The sequence below is a fragment of the Drosophila tropicalis genome, unplaced genomic scaffold, assembly GCF_018151085.1.
Source record: "Drosophila tropicalis isolate 14030-0801.00 unplaced genomic scaffold, ASM1815108v1 contig_905, whole genome shotgun sequence".
Lineage (NCBI taxonomy): Eukaryota > Metazoa > Arthropoda > Insecta > Diptera > Drosophilidae > Drosophila > Drosophila tropicalis.
Window position 1 is genome coordinate 382,757 of NW_027173405.1, and position 27,162 is coordinate 409,918.

Genomic DNA, 27,162 nt, shown 5'->3' on the forward strand with positions numbered 1-27,162 from the left:
CGCCAATTGTGTTTTTTGTACTCTACCAATTCTAAAATCCATTTCATTTATTCATTTTTTTTTTTTTTGTTTCTTGCGATTTCGCTACGCTGTGACTCTTGTACCTGTTGCTAACAAGTTATGCGATTTTAAAAAAGATGCTCACATTTCTGATTTTCTCTGCGTTAGCTCAAATTTTGCAACCATTTCATCCAACTTGCTTTGTGTTATAACAACTGGGTGATTTGATACTGATGGTTCGCGGATATACTCGGAATAATCATCAAATACAGTCGCATCGGGGTAAAGACTAACATTGTCTGTGCATGAATATTTTGGTACTAGAAGATTTTCGGAATGATCCAGGGGCAGTTGCACACTCGGAACGGAGACGTAGACTTTGTTTTTCGCCTTTCTTTTATTAAGTCCAGCCACATTGTTGGCACAAGCATAACAATTTTTTGGGTCATGTTCTCCTGGATTGTACCACATCATTGGTACACCAAATGGCATTTTTTTTGTTACTTATGCATCCAGTTAACTAACCCGATATAACAAGCTCTGCAAATTGTATTTGGCGCTTCATTTGGCGATTCATTAAGTATAACATCACAATTAAAATAATGTCGAAATGCCGTAACAAAATTTTCACTAACTGATCCGTGCTTATCAATCGGGGTAAAACGTCCGCAACAGTAGCAGAATTTATTAATATTTGCTGGACACTTGCACATTTTGCTTAAACTTGGGACTTTAAACTGCGGGCACCTGTTCTTAATACTGATTTTTACGACAGTAAGTAAGCTTACTGTAAGTTTTGTAAGCTGTGCTTGAGTATATGCCGTTACTTACCGGAGTCAATTGCTATCGCTCATATACTTTGAACTATATTCTATTAGAATCCGAACGGAGAATTTTTTTTATAAATTACATATGTACATATATGTACATACATATGTTCCGTTGGATTGCCTCGCTTTAAAGAATATACGAGAATCTTGCAATTTAGACTTAAATCATTACAAACTTTTTTCTTATTGAAAGTGTGTACATATGTCTAAATTTGTTGTTGTAAATTAATCTTGATACTATTCTCACAAAAAAATAGTTATCAATTAAAAATACTTCCAAAATGTTATTATTATTCTCACAAAAAAATAGTTATAAATTAAAAATACTTTCTAAAAAAGGGCTTAATTGTATTTTTTTCTAGAACTGTAGCTGCAAAAGTCATTTTGGGTTATATAACATTTATAAAATGAATTTATTTAACCATTAACAATATTTCTACAATAAATAAGGATTATTTAGGTCGAATGCATGAAGAAGAAATCGATATATAAGTCATATTTACCTCATATGACAAACTAAAAAATACCCCCAAAATGAAAAATTTCAACTCGCTATAAAAAAAAAACGAGCTAACTTTGAAAAACCCAAATAGGGTTTTGCTATTCAATACATGTACTTTCAGAAAAAAAAAAGGTCCGGTGCGGTTTGATTTTTGGTGTTGCACAGTGTAAGACACTGGCCCTCAAACTGCTGAATGACAAACTAAAAAATACCCCCAAAATGAAAAATTTCAACTCGCTATAAAAAAAAACGAGCTAACTTTGAAAAACCCAAATAGGGTTTTGCTATTCAATACATGTACTTTCAGAAAAAAAAAGGTCCGGTGCGGTTTGATTTTTGGTGTTGCACAGTGTAAGACACTGGCCCTCAAACTGCTGAAAAAGAGCATGCAGATTAGACGCCTAAAAAGAAATCACCCATTTCTGGCATTTAGACCAGAGACGGACTGGTGATTCTACCCCCCCATTTGATGATCACCATTGATAATATTTGCTTATTTGTCGATTTAGGATAGAATGCAAATAAAAATAAATATAAAAAAAAAAAAATTTATCACAAATATATTTATCTTACTCACACCAAAAACATCACCAAATGACACACTGTGAATAGCGGCACTACAGCAAGAGGTTCGCCATTGAGATGCTGCATATCATGAATACTTCGAACGCTACTTTTGAGTTACAAAACTGACACTAATATTGCCGGTCCAGAGAGTATCGTTGTAGCCGACATCTACTGCATTATTTATTGTATATAAATATATTCTATAGTATATCTGCACCCTAATTTTTGAACTGCTAGCCACACTCATACATATGTACAGTGGTGGTCAGCGGGTTAGCACCCTTTTTTTGTGATTTTTAATTTGATTTTCTCGGCTTCCAATCAATTTAATGAAGAAATTTTTTCAGTTATTTGTTGGTTATTGTATTTCGACGTTTTTTATACCATACACCCATAGGGTGAAATGGTATATTAAAGTCGCCAAAATGTATGTAACAGGCAGATGGAAGCTTCTCCGCCTACAGCCTAGTCGATGTAGCCATGTCCGTCTGTCCGTTCGTCCGTCTGTCCGTCCGTCCGTATGAACACGCAGATCTCGGAGACTATAAGAGCTAGAGCCACCAAATTTGGTATGTATACTCGTGTATTATGTAAATATATAGAGTTAATTGGAATTTCGGCCACGCCCCCCCAGGAATCACATAAACCTGTTTTCCTTAAAAAGTATAACAGCTAGAGACATCAAATTTAGTTTGTACACCCGTTTAGTTAGCGCGTAGAAATTAATTGTTCAAACTTTTTGCCACGCCCCCAGGAATTATAGACGCGCAGAAACTGGCTATTTAAAAATTTTGCCACGCCCACTTCCGCCCCCGAAAATTAAACAAAACTGATTTTATCAAAAACTAACAAAGCTAAAGTCACCAAATTTAGTATGTACACTGTCTTAGTATGCGCGCAGAGTATATATATTTTCATATTTTGCCACCCCCACTTCCGCCTCCATAATTAAGAAAAAAACCGATTTCCTCCTGTAGTTTTTTGACTATCGCATTCAAATTCGGCAGACTAATTAATCTTATCTATTTCTACAAAACTACCAAATTGAAATCGGACTAGAAACATGCAAAATATGCGTATGAACGTATTTTACTAAGCGGTCCACAAGGCCAGAATTGGCCGTTGGCTAGTAGCGGCGCTAGAGTGCTCGTCTGTTCGTAGAGTGAGCGAGATAGCACATACTATGAAACATGTAAAAACCAGAGGGCCGGGGCTAACTTCGACCGCGTCAAAGTTTGTATACCCTTGCAACTTTTTTGGTAACTCTATCCTTACCTATTAGCCATCAATGTGGAAGAACGTTTTATCTAAAAAGGCTTAAGCTTGAGAAAGAAAGGCCTACAATCATAGGAAATAACGAAGATATTGATCAAAGTCACTCTTTTCCACCGATCGTTCCTATGGGAGCTATATGATATAGTCACCCGATCCTTATCAAATTCGGCACAGTCATTGACATATATATATATTAAACTAGGAAATGTTTAATTTAAAAGCAATCGCGTTAAAAGTAACGAAGTTATTTACAAAAGTCACTGTTGTCGACCAATCGTTCCTATGGGAGCTATATGATATAGTCACCTGATCTTGATCAAATTTGGCATAGTCGCTTATAGGCGTAGTAAACTCTCTAATATTAAGTTTCACGACAATAGCTCAGAAAATAACGAAGGTATTGAGAAAGTCACTGTTCAAGACTTGGCCGTTTGTATGGGAGCTATATTATATAGTCACCCGATCTTGATCAAATTTGGCATAGTCGCTTATAGGCGTAGTAAACTCTCTAATATTAAGTTTCACGACAATAGCTCAGAAAATAACGAAGTTATTGAGAAAGTCACTGTTCGTGACTTGGCCGTTTGTATGGGAGCTATATTATATAGTCACCCGATCTTGATCAAATTTGGCATAGTCGCTTATAGGCGTAGTAAACTCTCTAATATTAAGTTTCACGACAATAGCTCAGAAAATAACGAAGTTATTGAGAAAGTCACTGTTCGTGACTTGGCCGTTTGTATGGGAGCTATATGATATAGTCACCCGATCTTGATCAAATTTGGCATAGTCGCTTATAGGCGTAGTAAACTCTCTAATATTAAGTTTCACGATAATAGCATAGAAAACAACGAAGTTATTGAGAAAAGTCACCTGTTCGTGACTTTGTGGTTTGTATGGGAGCTATATGATATAGTGGTACGATCCGGCTGAATCCGAGATATACAACGCCTGCAGTATATACAAGCCTACGTGCAGTTTCAGCTCTTACGGTCTAGGAGGAGTTTGCGTTGATCCAGACGGACGGACGGACGGACATGGTTAGTTGAACTCGTCTCGTCGTGCTGATCAAGAATATATATACTTTGTATGGTCGGAGATGCTTCGTTCTATGCGTTGCACACTTCTGACCAAAATTAATATACCCTTTTTGCAAGGGTATAACAATTTAATAGACATATGTACATTTGGTTTTCGAAATTTGAAATATTTGTTTCACCTGGTGTATGGTATACCCAAGTCGACGAGTCGACTTACTTGCTTCATTTTTTTACGGTCATTTCAGAATCTTTACTATTATAGTTAGACATTTGTATTCTTTGAAAAAGTTGTAGATCTAGGTAATCTAAGATAAACTGCATACCAAGTAATATTTTCTTAATCTAAGTATGAAAGTAAATTAAATTTCTCGTCAAATGATACCTGTTTCATAAAAATCCGAAAAAAATTAGATTGATTTCATCGCCCATACTTAAAAAAAACACAGGTAAACAAAATTTCCCATACATGCGTGCAAAGAAAGAGACAGAAGATGTGTGGGAAATTTTACTTATCTAGTTTTTTTTTTTTAAGTATGGGCGATGAAGTCAATCTAATTTTTGTCAGATTTTTATGAAACAGGTATCATTTAACGAGAAATTTAATTTACTTTCATACTAAGATTAAGAAAATATTACTTTAGTTTAAATTGGTATCGTTAAACGTCGTCAAACAAAGAGACCTCAAGAATTACATACAAAATCCCGAAATTTCGATGGGCCCCAAAACAAATATTAGGGCTTTAGCGGACGTTGACGATACTATGCGCAGTACGTTCAAGTGGCCCCTACGACGCCATGACAAAGCTTGTTAAGCGCGAGCCCAAGCAGATAACTGCCCACCCGACAGCCGTATAACGCACGGCACGAATCGCGTGGACAAATACACAATAGAAAAAACAGACAAACAAATAATACTATAGCCATCTATTAACTAATGGGATAGGATAGATGTTTTAAGTATATTAATAGAAAACTCTGAGCCGATTACTGGGAATAGAAGGTTGTAATCAGAGCAGAGGACCCTAAAAGGTTCATGTATGGCATAGTTAAAAGAACAACGACTAAGGGATAAAGGTATCAAAGGATGTCTACTCCGTCTACATTGTACCGATAGAATTACCTGAGCTAATAACTCGGGCGAGTCGATATCACCAATTAGGAGCTTGTACATAAAAATGACACCAAGCATAATTCTACGGTTCGATAGGGACGGAAGGTTAATCAAGAGAATACGAAGGCAAATTGACATTGTGATCCCAGCTTAAGCCACGAAGAGCAAATAGCAAGAACTGCTTTTGAACGGATTCAAATCTAATCTGGTGCGACTCATATTGAGGTGACCAAATGCAAGATCCATACTCTAAGATAGGGCGGACAAGTCGATTACTTTTATTTTTATCATTTTCATTAGGTCGATAATTTTTATAGGTATCATTTTCATTTCGAACGTCTGCAAAAAATGTTGAGTCGTTACGAAGCATTGCATGTGGGCTGCTGTTTCAGTTGGACGCCCGGAATTCCCTTTATGCCATTGTCAATTAATTGCACATCATCTATTTGAATTTGTGCTGCCAGAAGGGGTTTCTCCTTGATACTGAAAAGTTTTGGGTGGTCTTCCATCTTCGGTCCTGAAATTTGCGACACAACATTATTTTGCTTTCCTTGATTTAGAGCGCATCTGCCATTTGTGTCTACCGGCATAGTCAACTCCGTCGCATCTTAAACCGATTCGGAGACACGCTCGCTTTTTTTCACTGTCTTGCTCGTTCTGTGGCTCACCGAAAAATTCCCGCAATATGTGGGAAAATTTTTCATCCAAAAATCTTGAACAAAAAACCCGACAGCGTTACCCGAAGAATTTAGTAAAGAAGTACTGTGCAAAATTTCTATTCAAAATTTTAATACTTATTCAATCTCAAATTCTTGTATTTTCCCACATACATATTTATCCGTCCATACTTATAAATAAATATACATATATATTTTTGCATCCATTTTTTCCCATATACATAAATGTATATTTATCCCTCAGTTACTTTGTAGGAGGATCCACTGTGGGACTCATGTTAATATGACTAGGTGATGCCTACACCGTCAATATTAACGGAAATGAGTAAAAATATTATGGCCAAGGACTGCAAAGGTATTTAAACTTCGGCATAGCCGAAGTTAGCTTTGATATTTTTTGTTAATTTTTCCTTACCTATTGTCAAATGTGAAAAAATGAAATTTAGAAAATTTTATGTTCGAGAAAGAACAGCCTACAATTTTAGATTAGAGCACTCCTGGTGATGTAGCTTGCCATTTTATAGTATGTGCACCGACTTCCATCAAATTCGGCACAGTCTTTAATACTAAGTATATAGTCATATAACCAACGTCAACACCCAACAAGTTATAAATTTTTCGCCCCCTAAAATTTATAGGTTTAGCGGACGTTGACGATACTATGCGCACTACGCTCAAGTGGCCGCTACGACACCAGCACAAAGCCTGTAACGCGCGAGCCCAAGCTCAAGATAACTGACCACCTCCCACCCGACCGACTGAGGGGTGCAGCCGTATAAGGCACGGCACGAATCGCGTGGACGAATCCACAATAGAAAAAACAGACAAACAAATAATACCATAGCTATCTATTAACTAAATTTGATGGGACAGATGTTTTAAGTATATTAATAGAAGACTCTAAGCCGATTACAGGGAATAGAAGGTTGTAATCAGAGCAGAGTACCCTAAAAGGTTCATGCATGGCATAGTTAGAAGAACAACAACTAAGGGTTAAAGGTATAATAGGATGTCTACTCCGTCTACATGGTACCGACAGATTTACCTGAGCTAATAACTCAGGCGAGTCGATATCACCAATTAATAGCTTGTGCATAAAAATAACACCAAGCATTATTCTACGGTTAGTTAGGGAAGGAAGGTTAATCAAGAGAAGTCTACTAGAATACGAAAGCAAATTGACATTGCGATCCCAGCTTAAGAGCAAATAGCAAGAACTGCTTTTGAAAGGATTCATGTCTAGTCTGGTGCGACTCATATTGAGGTGACCAAATGCAAGATCCATACTCTAAGATAGGGCGGACAAGCGAAGTAAAAAGAACTTTAGTTGCATAGGGGTCGTCCAATTCTTTTGGCCATCTTTTAATAAAACCCAGAACACTCATGGCCTTTGCGACCGTGGTGGAAATATGGGTGTTAAAATTTACCTTATGGTCCAAAATCATTAAAATAAATTAGACGTGTTAAAAGACTATTGTTTAGAAAATGAGTGACCTGTTGAGGAGAGTTACGAAAAAAAGTCATAACCTTACATTTGGTTGTGTTAAGATTTAATAGATTAAACTGGCACCAGGTTTGAAAGTTTTTAAGATCAGCTTGTAGCCGACTAAATGAATTTGTATCTTTATAAGTAAGACAAAGCTTGACATCGTCAGCATACATAAGCACACGCGAATGAACAATGACTGATGGAAGATCGTTAATGAATAGTGTGAAAGCAGAGGGCCAAGATGACTACCTTCAGGTACACCAGAAGTCAGAGGAATGGAATTGGAAAAAGAAGACTTAAAAAGTACCTTCTGTTTCCTATTTGTTATTCTCGAACCCAAGAAAGGTAAAGATGTGGAAACCCAATGTCGTTCAGTTTAGAAAGTAATAAAGTTTGATTAACAGAATCAAAGGATTTACTGAAGTCAGTGTATATGACATCAGTTTGTTTAGCATTTTTGAACCCCTTGATAATTATAAAGGTAAATTCTAAAAGGTAAGTGGTTGTAGATCTGCGTTTCACAAACCCATGTTGGCATGGCGAAATAATGGAGCTGCAAAAATGTTGCAATTGCGAAGTTATAATTTTCTCAAAAGCTTTTGGAATAGCGGACAAAATTAAAATACCCCTATTGTTAGAGGCTTCGGACTTTTTGACATTTTTATGCAGAGGAATGATATACGACTCTTTCCAAATAAATGGAAAAGAGGAAGATTCGACAGACAATAAAAACAATATTAAAATGTGTTAACACAATGCGTTTGCACAGAACCTGAGTACACATCCAGGTAGACCATCTGGCCCAGGAGAATAAACAGGTTAAACTAGATTAAGTTCACTTAGAAGAGAACTTTCATCAATCACTGGATTGAATTGATTGAATACAAATAGCCTTTTTTAAATGATAAGGATACGGACTTGCTCGATATTCCGTTAAAGAATAGGTTGTTTTGAAAAAACTCGCAAACACATCGGCAATCGCCTGATCAATGCTCGCTTTATTATTTTGAAAAGACAAACAAGATGGGTGCACAGAGGTCTTATGTTTAGAATTAACAAAATTATATAATTGTTTAAAGTTAGAGGAGAACCGAAGCTTACACCGCTGAAGATAATTCTTATAGCATTGTGTATTAAGCATCATGAATTTTGAACGAGCGACTGTATACAAAGCGTAATCTGATGAACGTCGTGTTTTTTTTTAAACTTCTTGTAATATCGAGTCTTCACATTTTTCAAATTGGATAACTATCGAGAGAACCAGGGAGGTTTGTTAAGCCGCTCCAGCCTACCAAGAGGCACACAAATATCAAAGAGTGAATTCAGAGTATCATAAGAAAAACGAACAGCTGTGTTCATGTCTCTACAATTGTACAGATAAGACCAATCGGTAGTAGTAATGTTTTCATTAAGGCTGGCAAAGTCAGTCTTACGAAAGCACCTATTTAGAGGTAACTCATTTGAACAAAATAATGGTGAAAGCAAGGGCAGATCAATTTTTAAATTTAATGTAGGATGAAATTTGTCTTCGGGAAGAACAAATGGTTCGATCCTAGAAACATGACAATAAGAAGAATCCAATACAAAAATAAGATCTAACGATTTTGCATTAGAATTTAAGACAGGATTGACTTGTAATAAAGATAAGCCATCAATAAAGTCATGTGACATAGAGGGCAGCAGCATGGTACATTCATCTGTTGGTGACCATGCTAAAGCGGGTAAATTAAAATCACCTACAACAATGAGCATGTCTTGACTGGAAACTAAAAAGGAGACAAACTGAATTGCCTCTAAATGATTTAAATATACCACCGTGTCTGACAATGGTGGAATATAGGAACAAGTAATAAAAGCATTAAAAGATTTAAAATTTACTTTAACACCGACAAACTCAATCTCCTGGGTACTAGAATTGAATCATTTAAAATGATAAAGCAGCATCAACAGCTATCAGAACGCCACCACCACGCCACCATGCGAGAAATCCGGTCACGTCTGAATATAGAAAAGTTTGTGGAGAAAACCGATGCATCAGCAATATCAAGTTTCAGCCACGTTTCTGTAAAAGCTAGAATGTTATGTTCAAAAGAAAGACTATCTAAATAGAAATTCGGAAGAATAGACTTCAGTCCTCTAACGTTCTGGCAACCCAGGTTAAGGAAGCTAGTTTTTTGACACACCAGCAGATGCTGATGTGACAGGAATAGTATTAGTTGTTGTTGTTGGCAAGCGAATCGGTTGCCGATTTTTCTTTTTTACAGTATATTCCTTAACTATTATATGTTTCGGCCAAAAGTCTTCTCGACATATAGTGTCGAAGATATTTTCAGAAACACTAATTTTAAAGGACGAAATGTCCCGAGAATAAGAAAATTTAAACTTCTCCACTGCAATATTCGAGACGTTAACTTGCTTCCGAATATAGGCTATTACATTATCAGATGTGACAACAGGGTCTAGCCTAGAAACAAATATATGTTTCTTTGGTGGTATGCCAACGAGAGGCCGCGGTCCCGAAGCGTCAGCCGCAGCAGTAACGTTGGACAAGTCACCCACTGCAGCAGTCAACTTGTTGACGGGGCCCTCGATACTTTTAGAACTATCGGCAATATCCATTGGAATGGGTAATTTTCCCGGACACATCGGACACTACAATATGCATCGTTTTTAAGAGATCATTCCCACATAGTTACATTTATTTTAAAAATGGAATAAAAAAAATAAAAATTGTAAGTGTAAAAAATCAGTGTATATAAATATATTGACCAGTTCTGACACAAGGGTTATTATGCAGAGTAAGCCTTCACAACTAAAGAAATTAACAACCAAGAATACACAAAAACAAAAACACGAATCACAGAGTCGCAGGTAGGCAAAAGACGAGAGCGCAAATCAAGCAAGAATAGGAAAGAGCGGGAGAGCGCGTCAAATTGAACACATGCAACAACAATTTGTACGCAAGAGCGCGGGAGTTAGTTACAACGGTGAAGACGCAAAAGCAAAAGAGATAAGCAAAACAACAACACCGCTGATGCAAGTATCGTTGTTTGATTTATGTATGTATATTTAAACAAAAACACAAAAGCGAACTGATACTGAATTCGCGAAATAAAAATAAAATTCGGATGCTGAAATTATTATTAAACCGATAATGAGATTAAAAGTTATAAAAAAGTATTTAATCGCGAGAAAAAAAAATAAAAGTTGATAAGCGCAAAAAAACACGTCCGTCCTCTGCAACGAGTGAAAGATAAAGTAAATGAAAATTTTTGGTATGAAAAATAAAATGAAAATTTTTGGTATGCAGTTTATCTAAGATTACCTATTCTACTAATTTTTCAAACAATACACATGTCTAACTATAATATTAAAGATTTAGGAATGACCGGGCTAAACTATTGTCAAAAATTTGGGGTGGCCTTTTTTGTTCAAACGAACCTGTAAAAAAAAACGTCGAAAGCTGGCATGACAATACTTACGTGTCATTATCTAAATAAAATAACCAACAAATAACTGTTAAAATTGCTTCATTAAATTTCTTGAGAGCCGAGAAAATCAAATTCGAAGTCAAAAAAAAACAAAAAAGGGGCTAACCTGTTGACCACCACATATACAGCCACTCCGAATGGCTTTTTGATATTTCGAATATCTAAATCTAATTCACGAAATTCCTTAAATAATTTAAATATAACTAATTTCTAAAGATTTTATCAACGTCAAAACAGCTGACTGCCGATCAGTGGAGTCAAGCCCCATCAGTGCTGACATTTGAGCACAAGTCGTAACTGAGTCTATCGGCAGATCGTGATTGCAATATGTACAATAAGTATTCAATTTCTTTAGTTTTAATTCGCAACATACTTAAAAAAAAAAAACTTTGATATTCGTTATTAAATTTTTAAGACCTTAAGATTGAGAGAGCATAACAATCATTCAATAATTATCACAAATTATATATGGAAAAATTAATTAATGTACTGCTTTTCTGTTTATTTTTAGATAAAATAAGTGATAGATATCTTTTGTATGCTCTAGATAGATATTGGCATAATGGTTGTCTAAAATGTCATTGTTGTGGAGCATTGCTAGCAGAAGTTGGCTCAAGTTGTTTTACAAGGCGAGGCCTAATACTATGTAAAAAAGACTACTCCAGGTAAGCCATTTTAAATCGATTCCGACAAGAATTTTCAAAAAGAAGTAAAGCTTAATTTTAAAGCATACATACCAGAAGCCTTCGAAAAGTGCCTTCTGGCATAAACCGCACAATCACTCCGCAATTCATATCGTTCGTGTCTGGTATACGAAACAATCGTAAAGTTTCTCTCGAGAATTGCAATTGATTACAACCAAGAACGGCAAAGCTTGCAACTGCAGATTCCACCTTTTTTATGTGCATATCCTTGGGCGCAATCAGAATTAGTGTAACTCTTCGCCTTAACCAACTAACCGTCGGGCCCAAATATTTTTCTTATAGTAAGTATATTATTATAAGTTAGTTCGATTTCTTGACCACAAGCACAAACAATTAAAATTAACTATGTACATGTACATACTACACAGGTCTTCATACTAAAACTGGTGGCTCGATCGAACTTAAGATTTTTGGTAATCGTTTTTCAAAATATTAAGTTCATAAAATACATTGTCCTTCTGTCGGTGCAATTCAACCTCACAAAAAAGCTATTATATACTTGGTATTTGAGATATTTATAGCCTGGGTAAAATAAAGTATGTATGTAGGATAAATCATTTGCTGATATACGAAAAATACGTGAAGTAGTTGAAGTATCCCTATGAAATTTAGTGATCTTATAGTTTTTATACCATGCACACATAGAGTGAAATGGTATATTCAAAATGCGCCAAAATGTATGAAACAGGCAGAAGGAAGCATTTCCGACCCCATACAGTCTATATATTCTTGTTCAGGACAACAGCTCAGTCGATGTCCGTCCATCTACATTGTCCAAATAACACCGATTTTCTCAAAGACTATACTAGCTAAAGACATCAAAATGGAATGTGTACAGGCTCAGTATACGCGCTTTTTCAAAATTTAGTCACGCCCCCCTACGCCTGGAGGTGTTGACGGCCAAATCATTGGCCAAGGGATTCGGATTAGCTTCGATGCGGTCTCTATAGCGCGTGCTGTGTCTTGCTATTTGTTCAGCTATCGTGGGTAGGCCCTGGTCGTGGTGGAAAATTGAGTTTCGCACGTACCATTCTGCTCCTGTAATGCGACGAAGCGCTTTGTACTGCATGGTTTGGACCTTTTTTAGAGTAGATGTGGCTCCTGTAATGCGACGAAGCGCTTTGTTCTGCATGGTTTGGACCTTTTTTAGAGTAGATGTGGCTGCAGACCCCCAAATAGCAAGGGTATATGTGGGTGTTGGTGCCACTATCGCCGTGTAAGTTTTTACTTTATTCGCGAGGGACAACGTGCTGGACCCTCTGAGCATCCAGTCCATTATTTAGAGTTTTCTGGTACATTTGCTTATTGTTTTTCGAACATGTTTTTTCCAATTTAATCTTCTGTCTGTCGTGACGTCCAAATATGTGGCATTGCTGGCAGTCGGAATTGTTTCACTGTTGAATGTTAGTGCAGGGCAGGTTAATCTTCTAAGGCCAAATATGGTTTGAATGGACTTGGTAGTATTTATAGAGATACACCATCCGGTGCAGACCACCGTTTGGTCCATGCATGAAAGTCGGGTAGATATGTTTTAAAGGGCTTTGTCATTAGCATACGTCGCAATCATCATGTCGTTGGTTGTGGACTCGGTAGGAGTTGCCATATCGCCTGTGAACAGTGTGTATAAAACAGGGTACGCTACCTTGCGGAACTCCTGCGCAGATCGGTTTTAAGGATGAGAATGCGTCTCTAATAACCACATTAAATCTTCTTTCTTGGAGATATGATGCAAAAAAGATCATAAAACGGTTGTGGTAAAACTTCCCGTATTTTTTGAAGTAGTCCATAGTGCCACACTCGGTCAAAGTCTTGTTTTACGTCCTCAGGTTAGCCAGGTTTAGGAACCATTACAATCACAGCGAGAATCTAGACCGCTGGAAAGTGTCGAATGTGAAATATCGCATTGCACAGGACCACAAGAAAGTCTATAGCTTTGTCAAGTAGTACCTTAAGCACTCTTCCATCGATAAGATCGTGACCCGGTACTTTCTTTGTTTTCACACGTCTACTTTGCTCTAAAATCTCCGCCTTAGTCCAGAAAGTGATGGTGCCATCTTAAAGTACATCAGAGATAACTCTCAAGTTTACACTTGATTCCGTCTGCTCTACGTCTGCTTGGTCTGCACTAAGGGCTAGGGAAAACTGCTGCTCTAGATGTACTGCACAAGCATCAGCCTATGTATATATTAAATATGCCTTGATGGTGTACCGCATCATACAGTAAAGTCTTTATCATAAGAACACTACACCATTGCTATATGTGTATTACATCTCCCTTTTTTTTGGCAATGAATTTATGGATAAAATAAATTTATTCAAGACTTTCACAAACGGCATGAATTTAATATATTTAAAAATATTTTTTTTCATGCGGAATTGTATTTTATGATTTTATTTAAATGAGCTTTTACTCCGTTTATTTTTTTTCTTGTTATAATTTTTATCTATTTCGCAGTTATTATTTTTTCTATCCATACTAACTATCGTATAGGGCCCTTTGTATCTACTATCTAGCTTATGTCCTGATTCATTCCTTACAAGTACTACATCTCCTATCGATATTTAAATAATATTTACTTTCTTATTATAGATATTTTGATTAACTACCTTATGTTTTTCTACTACTCTTTTTCGTGCACTGTTGATGGCGTGGTATTCTATCAAAGAGTATAATATTTAAGCCATGTATCCCAATGGGAAATATACATCCTAAGATATTAATTGAATTTTGGTTCTTAAAGTTTGATGGTGATATGCTGAAGCTTACAAGCTTATATATGTAGTTCTGAAGCTACCTGATTTTATATTCTGTGTCTAAATCAATAATTATTTTCTTGATGGGGCCATACGTCAAGATTACTTTTTCAAAAATTGCTTTGGATATGTCTTTTGCACTTTTTGTTTGTACAGGAATGCTTACTAAGTATTTTGTTAAGTCGCAGATTGCTGTGACCGCATAGTGGTACCCGTCTTCTGTTTTTGGAAGTGGTCCTATTGTGACAATTAACACAGCGGGCATAATTTTGTAATTTTGCTAAGAATCCCGATATTCCTGGGTGGCCATCCCAGATGGGATCATCGTGATATTTAAGTATTATTGCAAGGTTTTCGTCGTTATTAATAATGGTTTTCAATCAGGGAGTGAGTGCTATTCTTAAATTTTTATACCATACACCCATAGGGTGAAATGGTATATTAAAGTCACCAAAATGTATGTGACGTCCTTCCGTCTGTATGAACACGCAGATCTCGGAGGCTATAAGAGCTAGAGCCACCAAATTTGGTATGTATACTCGTGTAGTATGTAACTGTATAGAGTTAATTGGAATTTTAGCCACGCCCCCTTAAGCCCTCAGGAATCACATAAAACTATTTCTCTTAAAAAGTATAACAGCTAGAGACATCAAATTTGGTTTGTATACCCGTTTAGTTAGCGCGCAGAAATTAATTGTTCAAATTTTTTGCCACGCACCCTTACGCCCCCAGGAATCACATAAAACTGTTTTTCTTAAAAAATATCACAGCTAGAGACATAAAATTTGGTTTGCATGCTCGTTTAGTTAGCGCGCAGAAACTAATTTTTTAAACTTTTTGCCACGCCCCCTTCCGCCCCCGGAATTTACATAAAATTGATTCTCATAAAAACTATGACAGCTACCGACATTAAATTTGGTATGCAGACTAGCTTAATAGACGCGCGGATATTGGATATTTGAACATTTTGCCACGCCCACTTCCGCCCCCGAAAATTAAACAAAACTGATTTTATCAAAAACTAACAAAGCTAAAGTCACCAAATTTAGTATGTACACTGTCTTAGTATGCGCGCAGAGTATATATATTTTCATATTTTGCCAAGCCCACTTCCGCCTCCATAATTTAGAAAAAACCGATTTCCTCCTGTAGTTTTTTGACTCGCAATTCGGCAGACTAATTAATCTTATATATTTCAACCAAACTATCTAATTTTATTGCAATCGGATTAGAAACATGCAAAATATGCGTATGAACGTTGTTGGCTAACGGCTGCGCCCTTGCGGAGCCCCAAACTGCTCGTTTTATATGATGCGGCCTTCGGATGATTTCCACCGAGGCGGCTTGCGATTTGGAAGGAATGAGATGACCAGGATGACTTAAATTCAGATGCTTTATTTTCTTAACCTAATATATAGTACAATTGTCGGCGGGCACAGAAGGTGCAACCGCATCGAACGATAGTAATTTCAAGAGTAAAATTCAAGTACAGCAAACCACGCTGTCTTTTACAAAATTCAAAGTTCTGGAAATTTCCATAGAAAAAATAAGAAAGAATGAATTGAAATAACGGATCTCCAAGTTTGTCTCTTTAAAGTAACTTGTTCTGTTCTTGGTCTCTCTCTCTCTTTGGTCGTTTTCTCTTTTCAGCAAAGAGAGTCTTGCTTCAGTTGCAGCCCAAACATTCTCCCCCCTTTGATGATGAAGATCTTCATTATCAAATTCACGTCCGGAAGACTCCTGCGAAAAGAAAACTGAAACGAGAAAGTAACAATTTAACGCTTAAGTGTAGGGCTGGTGTCATTCTCCATCCAATTCTCCTGAATAGGCAATGGACAGAGTTTGGCTACCGGTCGTTTCATTAGTCCCTTGACTGTCTTCAAAGTCACCACTCTCACTAGTCCATCGGGTCCTGCATGTGTCTCCATAACCCGGCCTAGAGGCCATTGATGAGAAGGGAATCGCTCGTCCCTGATGAGCACTATGCATCCAACTGTTAGATTTTCCTTAGTCTGTAGCCATTTTGGTCTCCTTTGTAATCGTGATAAATATTCCGAATTCCATCTTCTCCAAAACTGTTGTTGTACAATTCTTCCATCGATCAATCAGAGTAACTTTAGCCAATTCCGGAGCAGGAGGTGCTAAAGGCGCTTCACCCATCAGAAAGTGACCGGGTGTTAATACCATTAAATCGTCAGGATCATTTGATAGGGGACATAACGGTCTTGAATTTGAACAAGACTCACTCTGTGCCAACACAGTTGCCATTTCCTCAAATGTTAGAACGTGTTCACGGAGAGTTCTCTTCAGGTGATACTTCATGGACTTCACTCCAGCCTCCCACAATCCACCAAAGTGTGGCGCTGGTGGTGGGTTGAAATGCCAGGTGATTCCCTTTCTCAATAATGTTGGCGCAATATGTTTCGTAATGTACGAACAATATGCCAGTTTGTCCACTTGCAAGTTTTCGTTGGCTCAAACAAAACTAGTACCGCAGTCACTATAAACGTCTGTGCATAGGCCACGCCTGCCAATGAAACGGTTAAATGCTCCTATAAACGCATCTGAGGTCAGATCTCCAACTGGTTCCAAATGAATGGCCTTCGTCACTAGACATACGAACACAGAAATATATCCCTTCTGCGATACACGTCCTCCTCCTTTGCAGTGCGAGATATTTACGGGTCCAGCGTAGTCCACTCCCACGGATGAGAATGCTCTAGAAGGGCGTACCCGTACTGCTGGTAACATTCCCATTTTCTGACCTGCAAATTGAGGCTTCATCTTAAAACATGTGATACATTTATGAATTCCAAACCGAACTGCATTGCATCCATTAACAATCCAGAATTTCTTCCTTATAAAATTCAGCGTTAGTGAGGTTCCACCATGCAAGGTGCAAATATGACTGTAAAATATGACCAGATCTGTGAAAGGATGTTTATACGGTAATATATAAGGATATTTTTCATTTATGGGTAACAGGGAATCTCGGAGCCTGCCTTCGAGATGTAAAACACGTTCGTTCGAATCAAAATACGGATTAAAAACAGTAGTATGCTGTCCTTTGCTATTATCCTTCCTTCCGATAGCGCCTTCCATTCAGAGTCAAAACAATCCTTCTGCACCATCCTAATCAATTCACGTAGGCCCTCTTCTAATTCCACAATTGAGAGTCCTAATCCTCTACGTTCTGCCACAGATGTACGACAATTATATACGAAACGTTTTATATATGACATAATCCAGCCGAGTCGTGTGTACGATGAATACCTGCTGATAAATGCTACACTTGGCATTTCTTTCACTGATATCTTATGGTCACCCTTGTGACTTCAGTGTCAACAACCGACAGCGAATTCTGATCAATGTTGCATGTTGTCTTTTAGCAGTTATTCACGTCTATCAGAACGCAAAAGAAACCTCTGGAAAAGAGCCGTTATATTTTTTTTTTTTGCTTTGTGTTGGAATACGTATGAAATTGAGTAAATTTTTTCTGTCACTTTAATAGGACATGCATTTAGTTTGATCGTTTATTTTGGCGAGTAATCATACAAATTTTGTTAAAGGAGGTTTTTTGCTATTTTCGAGTATTGGCTTTAATATAAAAACAAGTCCTTAACTGATGAGGAAAGAGGACAAATAAAGGCGTACAAGGACTCTGGACCATCAATTGCAAAAATAGTCAAAAAAATCAATAGAAGTCGACATGTCATTTCAAAATTTTTAAGTAATGTGTCTGGCTATGGAAATAATATGAAAGGCCGCACTCATAGTGTGATTACCAATGCTGAGAGACGACTAATATTAAGAAAAGCGTCCAATTCTCATGACTCTGTGGCTAAAATTCGTGAAAAATGTGACGTTAATGCTGTCCATCATGTGATTTCGAAGGCTAAACATCTAAAGAGACTTAAAATTAAGAAACAGCCTCCTCTCAACATGGCAAGAAAAGCGCAACGACTCAGTTTTTGTCGCGAGCATGTGGCCTGGACCACACAGTGGCGCAACGTGGTGTTCTATAATCCAAAATGTGTGGCGATGGCTGACTCGGGAGATTCATAGTTCAGGAAAACAATATTCAAATTATTATTTCAGAATTAATAAAAGCAATTGAAATGACTTGGGATTCCATTTCTTTGAATTATTTGGCCAGTTTGTATGAATCTCTTCCAAACAGGATGATTGAAGTCTTGGAACAGAAAGGTGGCTCGACACATTATTAAATCTTTTTTTTTTTACCTTCTTATTTTCTATTTTTGTATGTAAACGAAGTTATGCATATGTTAAAACATTGAAACGAATTTAAAATGTATTTTTGTTGAGGTACCCTATTCAAGTGACATACAATTTGACTGCCATAATTTGATGTACATAGTTTGAGAAAACCATTTTTGTTATAAACTATAGCAGTATCATGAAGTTCTTCATTTGTTTAAAACATAAGTTTTATATAATCTTTAATTTAAAAAAAAAAATGGATCGCTAGCTTTATCGGTTGAGGTACTCCCCCCATGGAAAACATACGTTGGAGGTGTCCTCTTCAAGTGATGAGGAGTGTAACTCTGTCCTAGGTATGGTTAGTTTTTGTTTAGTTGGCGATACTCTCCCCTTTGACAATAGCAACTCTGTGTGATACTTATCCTCTCCAATTGGGATGCGCAAGTAAGCCGCAGCTCCATATGCTCGTGATGATGCATCGCAAAATGTTCGGTAACTCTTTCACGAATTTCTCCCATTCTCTCTTAATAGTGTCCGGTAGTGTGCTATCCCAGCCAATTTGTTCCTTCCATAGTTGCTGTATGAGAATTTTGGCAGTAATAATTATAGGACTAAGCCATCCCATAGGATCAAACAGTCTTGCAATTGCTGATAGTATTGTCCTCTTTGTAGGTGAGCTCATTGGTGGAACGACATGCAAAGGAAAACTGAACTCATCTTCTTTGGGCCTCCAGTATAGACCTAAAGTGCGAATAGTAACATTACCCTCCATGTGTAACAATTCACTTGATTCTCGATGCTCAACTGGTATGTTCTCTAATAGCTTTGGGCAATTACTCGCCCACTTCCGTAGTTCGAATGTACCACCACGAAGGATGTTGACATCCTCCGTTTCTGCAATACTGTCGCCACCAGACAGTATGTCATCTACATACATTTGATGATTAATAACATCCACCGCCAGTGGATACTTCTCGCATTCATCCATAGCTAATTGTTTCATAACTCTCATGGCTAAATAAGGTGCGGAGCTCGTTCCAAACATTACCGTTGTGCAGACATATTCTTTCACATAATCACCAATATCTGGATTCTATAGAATACGTTGGTACTGTGCGTCGTCGGGTGGAATATTAATCTGTACATTTTATCGACATCCGCGATAAATACTTAATTTAGCTCTCGCCAATTAAGAATGATTCCTTGAAGATGTACGTGCAATTGTGAACCGATTGCTAGATTCTCATTTTGTGATTTCTCATTACTCGTCTTGCTCGACCCATCGAAGACAACTCGTACCTTCGAAGTTGATGACGATTCCTTTATGACTGGGTGATGCGGTAGGTAACAATGATCGACTCCCCCCATGGCAGGTTTGACAATCTTACTACACCGTGACGCTACACGTTCCATCTGACCCAGCTCCATATATTCTTTAATCGTGCAAACATAAGCGTTCTTCAAACTCGCATCGGTACGCAAACCGTCTGTCCAGAGAATTTAATCGTTTTAACGCGCCCTTATATGATGCTCTAATTACCATTGATTCGTCCAAGTAAGTAAAAAAAGGAAGACGAACAACATATTTTCCAGACGGCATTCGGCTATGTGTCTTAGCGAAGAAATCTTCGCACGTGTTATTCTCTACTGAAACCCCATGTGGCTCCTCGTCGAATTGTTCTAGCTCCCAAAACTTACATAACAATTGTTCAAGTATCTCATCAGCTTCCTTCTTTCGTACCGTTATGGTGTAGGACGATCTCCTACCAGCTTCTTGATTTGTTTTTCCTGATACAATGTATCCCAAATGTGTATTTTGCGCCAGAGGCATACCACGTATTCCTCGATGCACTTCTCCTAACATCAGCTCATCGTAGATGTCATTTCCCAGCAAAATATCAACTCCTTGTGGACTAAAGAAGTTAGGGTCGGCCAACGGTTAGCCCTTCAGATGAGTCCACTCTTCATATGGCAGTCGTTTGATTGGCATGCGCTTACTCACTAGTGGTATTACTGACGCGAGCAGCTTGTTTTTCGTATGTGGGTTGTAGATTGACCTTATGACTAGCTTCACCTCTGCTGCCGCATCTGTAATTTTTGTATCTGCTAATCCAGTAGTCGTGATGTGAGCCTGTTTGCGCCGTAAACGTAACTGCTGAGCTGCATTCTCTGAAATGAACGAAAGTTGTGAACCTTGATCCAAAAACGCTTTAAACTGTAAGGGATAGCCGTCTATCGACTCTACCCACACCATTGCTGTTGGTAATAAAACTTCGTCTTTATGCCTTACCGCAATTTCTGTTCTACTCTTTCCAATTAAAGCATTCGCAGATGCTGCTGGGATAACTCCCTTCTTTAGTGTGCCAAGCGACCTCTCGCATCCTGACTTGTCTACATGGAGTAGTGTATTATGCCGTCCTTGACATTTTTCACAATTTACCGCACTGTCACATGCATCTATTCGGTGACTTGGTCTTAGGCATCTAAAACACAGTCGATGCCTCACTACACATGCCTTTCGTTCTGATAACCTCATCTCCTGGAATAGCTTACATACTCCGATAAGGTGTGCATCCCCTTGACAAACAATGCATAGGTCTGTCTCTCGAGTAAAAAATTAAGCCTTTGTGTAGTTCTGGTTAACTCGTAACCCATGTACACCTGACCTTGCATTCCGATGTCTATCCCGTGATAGAGTTCCCTCGATATTACCTGCTGACGCCGTAATCATTGTTCTGTACTGTGTTTCAAGATACTGACTGAGCTCCTCAAAGCTTGGCAGATTCTGCGTTGAAGATATTGACAGCTCCCAATCCACTCTTAGTTGATTCGGTAATCTCTTCATCATGTAGTACACTAATATTTCAGACTGTTGTCGCACATCCACACCAGTCTTCTCCAATGAATTCACACATGAGCGGGAAGTTTGCACAAATCTTCTCAAACTTTCCGCATCTCCATATTTTATTGGTAATCGCTGATCGAACACATCCATGTAATGCAAAAATAACACTCTCTTGTTTCAATACAAATTCATCAGCATTCTCCAAGCCACTTCATAGTTCGCCGCTATTAGCGTTAGATGTTCAATATCCTTAGCTGCGTCTCCAACCAATGAATCCTTCAAATAATGAAAACGATGTAAGTCCGTCAGCTTGTCACAGTGGTGTACTTTCGTTAGAAACACCTCCTTAAACGCCGGCCATTCAATAAATTTCCCGCTGAAAGTAGTTTAACTGTTGGGAGTTTCACTTCCTCCAAACTTGGTCCCATTTGTTCATGAACCGTCTGATGCAAACAAGACTCATCAAACGCCGGGATTCTCCGATCCTTATGTCTCTGCAACTCATTTCGAATCTCAGCTACTCCCATTATGTAGGTTTCTTCGAAACAGTTGTAGTAGGTTCAAGGAAATATTAAGGAACACCAATAGTCCCTTTTGGTTTGAGCTCAGTTTATTGAATGATTCTTAATTCTATTACAATTGTTCTCTATAGCTAAAACCGCGTAGCTGCGCTTATGTATAAACATATTTATGTATAAATGTATGAATGTATAAATGTATAAATGTATAATGTTTACATAAAGGCATGTATGTATATATGTCGCCGCAGCGAGAGAGTGAGGATGTATCATATTGCATATTGGGCTTGAGTGGCCGCGCGTGTTATATTCGCCAACTCAGCACTGTCCAGTACCATGCACTCATGGATGGTTATGTTGCTTAAGACGCATGGTACTTGAATGTGTATACATAAATATTGTGACAAAGTGCTACAATATATTTTCGATATTATTTATGAATTATGTATGTATGTATGTAACGAGGTACAGTGATCATTCGATATGTGAACATGCTACATCTCCCTCCTTTAGAAAAATAACGTAATTATATGAAGTTATTATTTTTTTTTTTTCTCCTAATTGTATTATTTTTTTTTGTTAGTTTTATAAATCGAGTCATGAAATATTGATTTACTTCAAAATATTGTAAAAAGGCAAAAATTTGTAAAAATATTGTATTTTTTTTTTTTTTTTATATATATGTATAGAGAAATAAGATGATTATGAAACAAAACTTTTTAACCTATCCTTATGTACTGTTTGTTTTTATTTTTATTGCCTAGTATTGTAACGTTATCATTATCTCCTATGCTTACTACCTTATATGGTCCTGTATATCTAAAATCTAGCTTGTGACCTGTTTCGTTCTTTAGTAAAACCTGGTCTCCTACTTTTAAATCAAAATCTGAGATATTTCTATCGTAATTAACTTTCTGTTTTTCCTAATGTTTTTCTAACATTAATCTAGCTCGCTTATACGCTTGCTCTAGTCTAAACTTTGATTCCTTAGCATAATCTTCTACATTATAAAGTGGGTTTATATTGTCTATGCTATTGAAATGTTTTGGCAAATTCGATGTTTTACCAAATACCAACTCATATGGACAATAATCATGTGCCATAGAGGGTGTTGTGTTAAAGCAGTATACGAAGTATTGTAGCCATACATCCCAATCTGTTTTGTCGACTGAAATGTATGAGCGTATGAACTCATTAAGTGTTCGGTGGCTTCGCTCCACAGTACCTACAGTCTGATGATGATGTGCGGTAGAAGTAATATTTTTTATTTTCAAACTTTTGCATAAGTCAGTAATAATAGAATTTTTATATTCTGTTCCCATGTCCGTAATGAACGTCTTCATTGGACCGTACTTCAGAATAAAATCTTCAAATATAGCTTTTGCTACTGTTTTCGCACTTTTATCTTAAATTGGTATTGCTACCAGATATTTTGTCAAATCGCAGATTAAAGTTACTGCATATTCATTTCCTTGTTCTGATTCAGGTAATGGACCGATCGTATCCACTATTACCCTGTCGAAGGCCTTTTGTGGCGTTTCAGTAATAATCATTGGAGTTTTAGTATGTTTAGTCGTTTTTGACTTTTGACACTTGTTACATTTTTTTATATATTTTGAGATATCTCGTGTCATATTTCTCCAGTAGTAATGTCTTCTTATTTTTGCTAATGTTCTAGCTATTCCTGTATGACCTCCTTGTATAGGATCATCATGGAATGTAAACAGTATTACTTCTTTTTCTTTATCATTATTTGCTAATAGGGTCACCGGCTTGAGTAGCGCTACTCTTAATGATTGTAATATCTTTTTGCCTATTATTTTAAAAGACTCTATTGAGATGGTCTCAAAGATCTTTTCGCTCGGTGCCACTTTGAGTTGGCTGATATTGAGTATACCGGCTTCTTTTTCGAGCCTTTGAAAGAATTGACCTAGGTCAAGAATTCCATTGGTGTACATATCGCTAACGTCAATTCTTGCTATAATTTTCTTTCCATGTTTTAGTGTGCATAGAGTGTCTGTTATTCGCAAGGTCACTACTTTTCGTACCTCGTCATTTACAATGACTTCGTATACGTTGGGCTTAGAAGCATCTAGAGTTTGCTTTTGCAAATCTTCTTTTTCTTTTTCGTTCCCTGCGCAGGAATTTAACTGTTTACTTTGGTTTCTGGTAGTGACTTTCAGAACTTTATTATCGGCTTGTATGTTTTTTAAGTCTGTGATTGTTATTCTTGATAGGGCATCTGCTACATAATTATCTTTACCCTTTAGATACTCTACTGTGAAGTCATATTCCTCTAATTCAAGTCTCATTCGCGTTAGTTTCGAACTTGGATTTATCATTGAAAATAGATAAGTAAGTGCTCTGTGATCAGTTTTGACGGTGAAATGTCTACCATAAATGTATGGTCTGAAATGTGTTATTGCCCAATGAATAGCTGCTAATTCTTGTTCTGTTGTACTCTTCTTGCTCTCACCTTTTGTAAAGGTTCTTGATGCGTATGCAACTGGTAGCTGGAGTCCTTCTTTGTTTTGTGTTAAGGCTGCTCCACATGCGTACTTACTCGCATCAGTGATTATGCAAAATTCTTTGCTGAAATCTGGGTATTGCAATAGAGTTGGGTTCATTAATGCCGATTTTAGATGTTCAAAAGCATTTTGACAGTCAGCTTCAAAGCATTTTGACAGTCCATTCAAATTTTACATCTTTTTTACATAATCTTGTTATGTGACGAGAATAGTCGGCAAAATTCTTTATGAATCTTCTGTAATAATTGCAAAATGCAATGAATCTTCTAGCGCTGTCCGCATCGTGGGGGACTGGATAATTTTGGATGACGTCGTATTTTGTGTCATCAGGCAAGATTCCTTTGTCTGTGCATTTATGCCCCAAAAAGGTGACTTCATGCATAAAAAATGAACATTTTTCAGGATGTAATTTTAGGTTGTGTTGCCTACATTTCTCAAACACATCTGTTAAATTATTGAGCATATGTTTTTCAGAACAACCAATGACTATTAAATCGTCCATATAAAGGAATGCTTGAGAAGGTTTAAGTCTAGTGAATGCTATAGTCATCATTCTCTGGAATGAATTTGGCGCTATCTTTAGACCAAATGGTAATCGCGTGAAGCGATATGAACCATTGTTTGTTGAAAAGGATGTAACATTTCGTGACTCTTCTTCGAGTTCTATCTGATGAAAACCTGACATTAAATCCACGCACGAAAAGTACTTTGCTCTTCCCAGTTGATCTAGAATATCATCAATCCTTGGGAGGGGGAATTTATCGGACAACAATTTTTTATTAATCTGACGATAGTCAATTACTAATCGCCATTTTTTCTTTTCGAAATTAGGCAGTGATTTCTTTGGTACAAGTAACAGTGGGCTGTTATAAGCTGATACCGATGGTTCAACTATTTTGTCATCTATTAACTTTTGGACTTGTTTTTGTATCTCGTCTTTTTGACTATGAGGACTTCTGTAGTTCTTTATATACATATATTGGTTCATCATCTTTCAGTCTCAGTTTTTGTTTATAAAAATTATTGGTAGTTATAGGTTCGGTTTCCAAACCGAACACATCGCTATACTGTGTGCATAATTTGGTTAGTTGGCTATTGAACTGTGGTGGAAAATTCTTCGAGAGTGTCGCTAATACCGTTTTCTCTCTATCTTCTGAACTTGTTTTAACTACTTCGTAGTTCGAAAGTGATTCGTACTGCAAGTTTTTTATATTGACTATTTGATTTGTGTTTGTTGTATTGAGCAATTTTATGAATGCGTTTTGAGAAGATGCTATGGTATTTGCTATGTAAATACCCTGCTGAATTTCTTGGTTCGGAATTAATATACTGTCTTCCACTGAGGTTATTTCAATTTTTCGGACAACTTGTGATCTTGCTGGCAGAACTACGGAGTTGTTGCCAGAACTGTATGCTATTGGTACATATATGGGATATTGTAAATTATTTGGTCTAATTACACTGTGATAGTTTTTTTCAAAAAAAAAAAAAAAAGACGTGGCAAAATTCGATGGTTTCACCCTATTTCGGGTCCTGCGAATCGAACTGCATCATTAGTTTTTTAAGTTATCACGATGGTTTCATACAAAATTTTTTGCGGAAGTTTTTCATCAAAGTTGCCATTTTTTCGTAAAGGATGTTTTTTTCATTTGCTTCTAACTTCTAAAATATTCATTTTTTTACAAACTTTCTTTAGCAAAGTTTCTTAGAATTGAAAGAGCTACAAATGTTGGGAAGTTATCTAGCCTCTAAATCCGTCCGTTCCCGAGCATTGGGACAAAATGTAAAAAAAAATCGAATCTTGACCAATTTTTTTTTTATGTTTTCTTTCTCGCATTTTGCTAAAATTGATATTATTCCATTTGAAGCTTGATAATTATATGAGAACTTATTTTGCTCAACGACAGCAGAAGAGACACCAGACCTATCTAATTTACGATTTATAATATAATCACATAATCAAATTGAATTTTTTTTAGATGTCAACAAAATTAAACTAACTGTAGTTTTTTAGTGTTTCAAAAATATTCATACAGTCGGTATAATGTGGTATCCCAATGACAAATGAAGCACATGTTTTTCGTATAACCCGCTTGTAAGCCAGTGAGTAGAGCAACAACTTTTCGAAAACCAATCGCCACTCCTTTAGTTTGTACGTGCAATTCATATGTTCCATTAACCCAACGATATTTTTGCAGTATGCAAACGTATTATTGCCGTTTATTTCGAAAAAGTCAAAAAGTCTCTTCCTATACCCGTACACTTTTACATCCTTAGCCAAAATGTTAACAGATCCTAAATGATGTGCTAAAGAGTTCGCTTGCCTTTGTGACAATTTTAGTTGTCGTACCATCGTATATAATTGAGCTTGGGATATCTAGAGATGTTGACAAGTTTTATCGATTTGGGATGGATCATACGTTGAAAGTAACTCTTCAGGTTCGGTGACAAATGTTGGCGAATTATACCTTTCTGTTGGGCTTTGACATCTTTGTAATTGTAATATACTCCGAATGAGGTAATGTGCAGATTGAACACTATTGTAGACCATAAAACTCTTCTTTAGTTTTGCGAGTTTATTCTGGCATGCGTAGCAGTTATCCGTATGAT

The 27,162-nt window shown here is 37.0% G+C and overlaps 1 protein-coding gene across 2 annotated transcripts in view; it reads left to right on the plus strand.

Moving 5' to 3' along the window:
* LOC137586134 (LIM domain transcription factor LMO4.2) overlaps positions 1-27,162 on the plus strand; it is a 225,040-nt gene that overhangs the window by 109,509 nt on the left and 88,369 nt on the right. For both annotated transcript variants that reach the window (XM_068302141.1, XM_068302142.1), the window contains exon 3: positions 11,494-11,647. In XM_068302141.1, the coding sequence (XP_068158242.1) occupies positions 11,494-11,647 (154 nt within the window). The remainder of the gene's footprint in view (positions 1-11,493; positions 11,648-27,162) is intronic.